The sequence below is a fragment of the Hordeum vulgare genome, chromosome 4H (genome assembly GCF_904849725.1).
Source record: "Hordeum vulgare subsp. vulgare chromosome 4H, MorexV3_pseudomolecules_assembly, whole genome shotgun sequence".
Lineage (NCBI taxonomy): Eukaryota > Viridiplantae > Streptophyta > Magnoliopsida > Poales > Poaceae > Hordeum > Hordeum vulgare.
This window is the reverse complement of record NC_058521.1, coordinates 55,045,287-55,053,901: the sequence shown is the minus strand read 5'-3', so window position 1 is coordinate 55,053,901 and position 8,615 is coordinate 55,045,287. Positions and strand designations below refer to the sequence as shown.

At 42.2% G+C, this 8,615-nt stretch overlaps 2 protein-coding genes across 4 annotated transcripts; one reads left to right on the top strand and one right to left on the bottom strand.

Annotated features, from left to right (window-relative positions):
• Positions 1 to 357: 357 nt before the first annotated feature.
• On the top strand, positions 358 to 4,539 carry LOC123447853. Of its 3 annotated transcripts, XM_045124553.1 has the most exons (5): positions 360 to 657; positions 777 to 855; positions 1,624 to 1,682; positions 4,187 to 4,290; positions 4,447 to 4,539. In XM_045124553.1, the coding sequence occupies exons 1-5, from the start codon at positions 628 to 630 to the stop codon at positions 4,502 to 4,504; spliced, it is 330 nt and encodes a 109-aa protein (XP_044980488.1). In that variant the 5' UTR covers positions 360 to 627; the 3' UTR covers positions 4,505 to 4,539. The 3 variants fall into 3 exon arrangements, 1 of the variants encoding a protein (XP_044980488.1); XR_006631554.1 differs by having other exon boundaries at positions 358 to 657; positions 777 to 3,733; XR_006631555.1 differs by lacking the exon at positions 1,624 to 1,682 and having other exon boundaries at positions 368 to 657.
• Positions 4,540 to 4,616: 77 nt separating this feature from the next.
• Positions 4,617 to 7,864, bottom strand: LOC123447852 (PHD finger protein At1g33420-like). The gene is made up of 5 exons (XM_045124552.1): positions 7,313 to 7,864; positions 6,697 to 6,814; positions 6,293 to 6,514; positions 5,569 to 6,180; positions 4,617 to 5,477 (listed from the first exon to the last, which is right to left on the bottom strand). Exons 1-5 carry the CDS (start codon positions 7,641 to 7,643, stop codon positions 4,676 to 4,678), a joined length of 2,085 nt encoding a protein of 694 aa, XP_044980487.1. The 5' UTR covers positions 7,644 to 7,864; the 3' UTR covers positions 4,617 to 4,675.
• Between the last annotated feature and the right edge of the window lie 751 nt (positions 7,865 to 8,615).

The window sequence follows — 8,615 nt, the reverse complement described above, 5'->3', positions numbered from 1 at the left end:
GAAATTTGCGAACCAACGGGCTAGATGGTTAGAGGGGCCATGATATCTTTAGCCTACCATGGTTTAAATCCTGATGCTCGTATTTATTTATTTATAAATCAAGATTTTCGGCAATGCTCATTTAGTGAGAGAAGACGTTTCGATCGACGATGTCTATGATGACTTGTTAAATTTCAAGATGATATGCTGGCTCGGTATCTTGGAGGTATTCATGGGATGTGCGTGGATGCGTTCATAAGGATGGGTATATATGCGTGTACATGGACGTTTTGCATCTATACTGTGTTAAAAAAATACATCGAAATTTTAATTTTTCGACTATGTTTTTTTGAATTTTTTTTTACTATATTTGATATCTGTGGCACGTGTTGATTATTTGTACAACTTAATAAGACAACTCAAATGTAAAATACAGAGAAAGTACCACCGAAGTATTCTGAGTTAGTCCGACTTTGGGTCAGGAACGCAACGCCGACGGTAGAATATGCTCAGACCTCAGTTCGCCCTTCACGGCAAGACCGTATTCCCCAGACGAGAGACGCTAGCAAACCAAACCAAACCAAACCAAACCAAACGAGGAAGAAACTTCAAATCCCCCTCCCTGTTTCCTCTCTCCACACCTCCGCCATGAACGATCGACGAGCCGGCAGACCCAAGGTTTGCGCTCCCCCTCCCTTCCCCATCAAGCCACGCGCGGATTATCTCGCGCGCGGCTTGCTCGTTGCGGTGTGCTGACCTCCTATTCTTTCCCGTGGAGGACTTGCTCCTCGGGTTAGGTTTTCAGGCGTCGTCTGCGATTCTCGGTTCCTTTTCGGTTGTTCCCCTCTCCGCGAGTTGGCCGTCCCCAAGGAATGCGTAAGCTTTAGGTTTACTCTGTTGATGTGTGTTGTGTTCTATGCAAGATATTACAGAGGAATTGTCGTTCGTAACAGGGTGGTATAGTGCTGCTCCCCTAAATTAATTGCGGTGAGGCTTAAGTAGCCTATTAATCATGATTTTGTGTTCCTATTGGTGATTATAGGTATTTAGGGCATTTGTGTTTGTCGATTGTGCTCGGGAGGTTGGTGCTTGTGTTATGATAGGGCTATAGTCATGGTAAGATTAGCCAGCAGTTCAAGCCCTATCCGGAACGCAGGAATTTGCATGTACTTAGTTGTGGAACAGTTCGATTCCGCAAAAACCTAGAGTTGTGTTCCCTGTTTGAGTAAATGATGCCACGGAGATGTGTGTAGCTTTATATTCTCATGTTCGATTACGTCTTCCTTGTGATCAGCTAGCTGTATTATGCTAAAAAATATTCTTCCCTGACTGCTTCAGTGTTCTCTTTCCCCCGAACAGTGTATGTCTCTTAGGATTGTTACCTTGCTTTATGATTATTAGATGTGTTGTCTATATGATTCTCTATGCTTATTCTTCCTATTTCGTTAATGAGTTTAGCTCTTGATCTGAAATTCTGAAGCTATTGTGTTTTCATTGCTGTGGTTCAAGTTCTGGAAATTATTGCCATTGAAGTACCATTTTATTGTCTCACCACTGGCAGAATTGTGTATTCAGTCTACCCTATGTCAGTCCATATAGGTTTAGCTACATATAAATTGTTAATTTTTATTGTTTTGGAATTAGGTTCTCTGGAGTTCTCTTTGTTGCCCAACAGAGTTCATGGTGCGATGACATTCTCATGTGTATGTTTCTAATTCAACAATCTGGCTCTGATCTTTGCTTTTGGACTCAGAGTTCATTTTGTTTGGGAACTGCATAATGTGTTTGATTTAAATGAATTGTTGAGATCAAAATCCACAAGATAGATGAACTGAGTATATGTTAAGCTCACATGCGTAGAACACCACTTGGAGCATCAACTTAGTTCTAGAATCGGCCATATGCTTCTTTTCCATTTGAGTTGCTTTAATTTTTTCTGACACATACAACAGGGATATTCCCTGCTCCCAACATAAAATTTGTTCATGTAAGTAAAACCAGCATACTGCAAAACTCCACAGTTGCCGCTAGGTTAACAAGTGTAGGTTTGAAACAGAGGGAAGAGTAGAAAATTAGATTAGATAAAACCTTGCGGTGCTATACCTTGATCATTCTATAACACTGGTGCAGCATCTGGCCCAAATACCTCAGGAGTCTATCTGTACTTTTATTAATCACTACTGTATTGGTGCACATATATTGAGAAATGAAACTTCCGCCGCGGATGTTTTAGTTTTCTGTTTTTATTGTTGAAAACACGACCGCTTCTTGCAAAACCTGTTTAACAGTTCATTGGATGAAATTGTGTCACATGCCTTATTTAGTTTGGGAATGGGAGGTACTAACCTCCTGTCGGAGTTGAGCAGTGTCCGTTCGAAAAGAAATATTTTGCTTGTCTTTTACTGATCGGTTGTGTATTTGCATATGAATTGAAGCACTAGGGGGTAAACCAAGAAGGTAGATAGCATACAGTTCTTCACTAGGACAGTGACAACAGTGACTGTCTGTTATCCCTACTGTTCCCGGTCATCTCTCTTTTCTTTTAATTTCCACAACATGTCAACATTCACAATCTTTCTGACTACTCCGATTCCTATTTATCAATGGACACAAAGTCACAAACAAGAGCTTTACGACTTCACGTTTTAAAACCAGTTAAATCATATATCTTTTTTTTTTCTCATGATCCTGTTCTTCTGAACATATTAGCTGGAAGCATCACGAGTTTGTTAGTTTTGTACAGACAAGTGTGCTTGGATTTTTGTTTGAGATTGCAGCTATATGTATCTTCGTGTCATTTGTTTCATGAATGTTCTTATATGCCCTCAAAATAACTTCTGTTAATTATGTTCAGTACTGATGAATTTTCATTGACTGTTTTGAAGACTGTCATTTTCATGTTAAGTTTGTACTCTGTAACCTCATAAATTGCAATATATTTGTTTGGCTATTTTCTGTTAACAACATGTACCCCTGTTCTTTCATGTGCAATTTGCAATCATCTTTCCAACCACCGTTCCCTTAGATGTTACTCCCTCTGTTTCTAAATATATGACGTTTTGGTAGTTCAATTTGAACTACCAAAACGTCATATATTTAGGAACGGAAGGAGTAGAACCTATCAATTTGTCTATTCCAAAATATTTCTTTTCTAAGGTGTAGCGTCCAAGAGCTTGTCTTCATTTAGTATGCTTCAGTTTGTCTATTATTAACTACTCTCTCCATTTCAAATTAATTGAAATTCTAGCTTGTCCTTATTCAGATTTGACCAAGTCTAGAAAAATATATCAAGACCTACAACACTAAATTAGTTCCATTAGATTTTTTGCAAAATGTATTTTCGTATTATATATATTTGGTTATATTGGTATTGTAGATGAAAGCGTATTTTTCTATAGACTTGGTCAAACTTAAAGAAGTTCCATTTAGACAACCTAGAACTTCAATTAATTTGGAAGGGTCAGAGTTTTGGTTTCTAGGATTTAGTGTCCTGAGCTTGTCTTCAGTTTGCTACTCTTCCATTATACTTCTTGCAAGTATAAATGATATTGTTTCTTCACTTGATATTTGCTAGTAAGTGCCTTTTTTATTTCCATGTATGAAAAAAATGGTTTTCAACTCATATATGGTACTCTTATCTCTGTTTTGATGTCAAATGAACCATGGAATCTTTGCGTAATTTCTTGTTTTTATTAATGTGATATGTATCAGCATCAAGCCATCAATACCTGGACTGGGACCACAATGTGTAGAGGTCGATCTCTTTTCACTGTTGTGCTGATCGGTTTTTTCAGTATTGCTATAGTCGAGGAGGCTTCCCTTTGGACTGACGCTATGCACGCTCATCATATCTCATTTAGGTTATGCCTAGAACTGTAATAAGTGGAGCTTAGCAGAAGCATGCACTGACTATTACTGTATTTCGCCGTTATAAGCACATATTTCATGACTCTTAACTTGTAAATTTAGGAATTGTCCCCAGTATCCTCCCTATTATTTTGTTACCTGTTATACTATAGTAGTTGTAGTTCAGTAAGTGTTGCTGCAACTTGGAATTTGGTCGCAGCATGCTCTTTCACTATTTTCTGTGTCTTGTTGATCAATGTATCAATGTCAAGCCACTGAACTAACACAGTGTGGTCAACTTTATAGTGTTGCACAACATTGACATACTGATGAGATTTTATTTTCTCTTGTTTTGAAACAGGGGTCTGGGCTGAACATGCAACTGCAGTATTGTGTGATGCTAAATATTCATTCATCCTGCTTTGTCCATATTGCATTTGGGATCATCGTAGAGGTTCATCTGAGGTATTTCTTATTTTCATCAAGAAAACATAAAAAACGTTCTAGATCTTCAGTATTGTATAACAGCTAGATACTCATTCATGCTGTTTCCCGTTTTCTCTTTATGAACTGAAGAGAGAATTCATCTCAGGTTTTAAAACAGTCTCCACTTTATTTCAGTGCCATTTGGAATTACTGTTGTGCTTCTAATTTCAAAGATGTGCTGAATCCATGCTAAAAGACTGCTGGGATATAAACCAAAACTTAATGCTGGTAAGTTTCCTCATGGGTCATGAATGATAAACCTCAGATACAAACCAGCCATCAAATATATTTTAGGGAGCATATACTAGTAGTCATGCAAAACTTGCATTGATCATATTAGCTCATTGTTGTCAATATGTACATGTTAACTGATGTGGGGCCTCCACGACCCACCACTGGCATGACTAAAAGAGCCAGTCTTACATCTTTTGTTAGGGAAACTACTATACATCTTAGACTTGTGGACTAATTTACAAGATGCACATACATATCTCTTTGGCACCTGATCAAAATCACTAATTCCAATACACCTAGTGTGCTGCCACACATGGCATGAGTCACAAGATAGCATCCTCTCACCATCATCATCCTTTGCTCCACATGAACAATCAACTGTCCATTTGTCCACACCCCTCTCCATCCGATAAATGGCAACCCTGCGCTCGCCTCCAACACACTTGCCTTGGATGCTGACACTCCCTTTTTCTCCAAATAAGAGCTTGACTTGAGTTGTGTCATCTGCAGTTGAACAATCAAGAAGCTGGTTTGCTACAAAGCTTTGTAGCATCAAGTAGATGCTTCGGAATGTTCTCGTAGCCTCCATCTTCAGATCACCAACAGTAGCTGTTTGCGGAAGTGTTAAAAGTTCTGCTGGGAGGCTGGGTGGATCACCAGCCTGATCCAATAGCTCCACTTGGCACCAGATGTGCAACACAGAATTGTTTTGAGGTAAGAAATCCTCTTCCAGGTCATAATGCTTGATGAATTGTTTACAGTCCAAAAGGATCGTTGCATGTCTCTTGGCATGTTCGTGAATTTGTTCTGGCTTATAAGGTTGCATTGTATGACGGAAGAGGAGAGCGTCATAGAGGAACTTGATGTCACGGCGAAGGTGTTCACGAGTTGGCATGCTAACATTCTTTGGTGGCAAGATTTCATTTGTGAGCCTGCAATTAGAAAAAGGATAGTTAGCCTTTTGATCATAAAACAAGAACTACGCTAGTTATGCAAGTCACAACCAATATCTGAGTCACCAACCTGTACTCTATTGTGTTTGTCTCACTGTTGCATCGAACTACAACAATCATCCCATCATAGGTTCTTGTACCAACAATGGTCTTGATGCAGTAATCAACCAGCTGTGGTGAACCAATTGGATGAGCTGTAGCTGCCTTTAAGGTTCGCACAGCCACCCACCTATCTGCAGCACGGAGAACTTTCAGCGCAACATCCATGGCTTGCTTTATTTTCTCATCAGCCCAGTTCCCATCTTTCAAATCGGCATCATGTGCTAGCTCCCTTTTGTGCATTGTCACGGGGTGGGTATGTACATTTTTGCTAGCAGCAAGGCCCAAGACATAGAGAAACAGATCACGGAATGTGACAAGAGGGCGTTTTGAGAGGGATTGATAGAAAGCAATGGTATCCTGCAGTTGGTTTCGAGGATATCGGGAGTGTGGAAAGAAGTGAGAGAGTGACACTGATGAAAGGTTTTCAATGGCTTTGCAGTAGGTTTCAGATGTAATTCCAAAGCTCCCACTTCCTAGTTTGAATCCCCACTGCCCATACCAAGAACAGCCAGTGGCAACAGCATTTAGAACCCGATAGTCAACTTCAAACTTCTTCGAGACATCCAACACTGAAACCTTTCTGAAATTAATCATGTATATACTATTATGTTAGTATCATTTTCCCAAAAAAAATACAAAAAGGTAGGCGTTCCAATTCTACATAAATGTTCAAGTAAATTTGTGTTTTATACCTAACTCTTAGGTATGTGCAAAGACGATCCCAAAAGTCCATTAGTTGGTATCCTGTCAAGAGGCTGGAGCCACCTTCATGACCATTAATTCGTACAAGGTGGCCAAACCCATTTTCATGAACCATGCCATGCAGCAAATGCCGCGGATCGTCAATCTGAAGATAATCCCAATCTTCAGATTCATCATGGGATAACCCAGAACCATGAGTGCACGCCGGGCACCTGATCATTGATTAAATAATTGTCATATCTGAATACATCATTGCAGTTCATTGTGTAATTTTATTTGTCATCAGAAGGAGCAGTGTTGCAACCCTTTTTCCAATGATATTTTCACATTTGTTTGGAGCGATATTCTTGCTTTATTAGATTGCAAATACTAAACATTTGGTGATAGAACCAACCTTGTCTCAAACAATTGAACCATCAGGCCACAACGCCAGCAGGTTTTGCAGCTGGGCATTTTCTCATTCCGAATTATGAAGTGATACTTCTTCCCACAAACAGGGTGCCTGCTCCAGCCTATCAGAGTTGAACAAATTAATGATATCAATTTGGTTTCAAGTTGTAATTCAACAGATGTGGCTTTAAGTTCCCTAGCAAACATTTAGGAGATCAATTCATAATGAATTAACTGGTAACTTGAAAGAGTGAGGATTTTAGGAACAGGCTGTTCATTTTATATCCTCTGTTCCCTCTATTTTTATCTCTTTTGTCTCACTTTCTTTCTTTTCGCTCTCTCTTTCTTTTTTTCTCATTTTTTTCTTTTTTTCACTCTCTTTTTTTCTGTCGGGCTTTTCTTTGTCAAAAGCCTTTGCTCTGTCGAGGTAGACAAATCTAATTCATGTGACCATGCCTTTACACATATTTTACAGCATCCCAAACTAACAACACAAATTTATGAACACGCATACTCTTTACCAGCCCCAGAGAAACCCAAAGCCAACCCAAACACCTACAAACAAAACCAGAAATTCCCAGACGACTACCCAAGCAAGCCGGAACAACTGAGACACTTACCAGCAACGGTACAGTGGTCACAGTGGACGCGCCTGGCCCTGGGCACGTCCTCCTCGACCACGTCCATGACCACGACTGAGGCCTCGCCCTCCTCGCCGCCCACGCGGAAGCCTACCTGCCACACCGCGCCGGCGTCGCCCAGCACGGCCCCCTGCTCCCACTCCGCCGCCGGCGCCGCGTGCCGGGACAGGAACCCGCGCACGCCGGCGCGGAACGACGCGGGGCCCGCCCGCTCCTTCCGGCCGGGGAAGGCCCTCAGGTCGAGGAGGCCGGGCTCCGCCAGCACCCGCCCGCGCCGCGCCCGCTTCGTGGGCCGCCCGTGCACCGCCATCGCTCGACGCCGGCGAGGAGGATGAGGGGAGTCGGATCCGTGCGGTGGGGAATGGAATGGCGCGCGCTGTGCGGGCCGTGGACAGGGCGGGGACGGAGGCGGCTAGATCCGATCGGGCCCGGAGAAAAATTTAAACCGGCGGTTCGGTTTGGGAGCGCGGGGAATTTTCGGATCGCGCCGGGAGAAATAAAGAAAGATTCGTAAAATTTTCAGATCATGGCGGAGGGGGGGGGGGGGGCGTGGGTTGTAGATAAGGTCGGAGGACGTGGATATATACGCCGGGGGGATGTGCTCGTAGGTCGGTTTGGCGAGTGGAGGAATTACGGTTTTGCCCCTCGGGGGCTTGGAAGGGTCGCGAGCGAACACGTCTGCGAGCCGCGGGAAGAGAGGGGGGGCTGATTGATTGAGGCGGGAACTTTCCCGAAAAACTTCGCGCGTGGGACCCGCCCCGGAAGCTGACGTTTTTGGGCTTCTTTGTTGCCGGGTTGGGCTGTGGAACGGGCAATGCTACATCGGGTTCTGGTGGGTTTGGGCAGAACAAATCTCGCCAGGTATGGTAGTGGCTGTTGAGTTTGGAAGGTTTTGTTTGGTATAAACAAGATTTTGGTGAGGTTTTGTTGTTTGCGGCCAATGTTTGGTTGACCTCTTTGGCAGCAACGTAATCGTATCTAGTTAGCAGATGACCTTTCCAATCGTAGTAGTAATGTTCACTCACTCCGCAAATATTGTTGCTGTCACGTCCCAGCATCTTTGTTTGCCTGGTACAAAAGCCGATGACATTTAGAGAATTAGATGGTCCATGAACCATGATCGTTATCGGTTTACTCCCACCAATGGCGGAGCCAGAAAATTAGGATAAGGAAGGCCAAGTATAGTTTAATCTTGTTAGGGAGGACCAATCCATCAAAAAACACCATTTTAGCACACAAAAAATAACTATTACTATTCATTCTAGCCTTAAATCACTAATGC

Bases quoted from the DNA above. Each gene is read 5' to 3' on its own strand.
- LOC123447852 (XM_045124552.1), bottom strand. From the start codon at position 7,643: ATGGCGGTGCACGGGCGGCCCACGAAGCGGGCGCGGCGCGGGCGGGTG. The intron at 6,815-7,312 runs GTAAGTGTCTCA...CAACTCTGATAG, and splicing joins TGACCACTGTACCGTTGCTG to GCTGGAGCAGGCACCCTGTT. The intron at 6,181-6,292 runs GTATAAAACACA...GATTAATTTCAG, and splicing joins TGCACATACCTAAGAGTTAG to AAAGGTTTCAGTGTTGGATG.
- LOC123447853 (XM_045124553.1), top strand. From the start codon at position 628: ATGAACGATCGACGAGCCGGCAGACCCAAG. The intron at 1,683-4,186 runs GTATGTTTCTAA...GTTTTGAAACAG, and splicing joins GTGCGATGACATTCTCATGT to GGGTCTGGGCTGAACATGCA. The intron at 4,291-4,446 runs GTATTTCTTATT...ACTTTATTTCAG, and splicing joins ATCGTAGAGGTTCATCTGAG to TGCCATTTGGAATTACTGTT.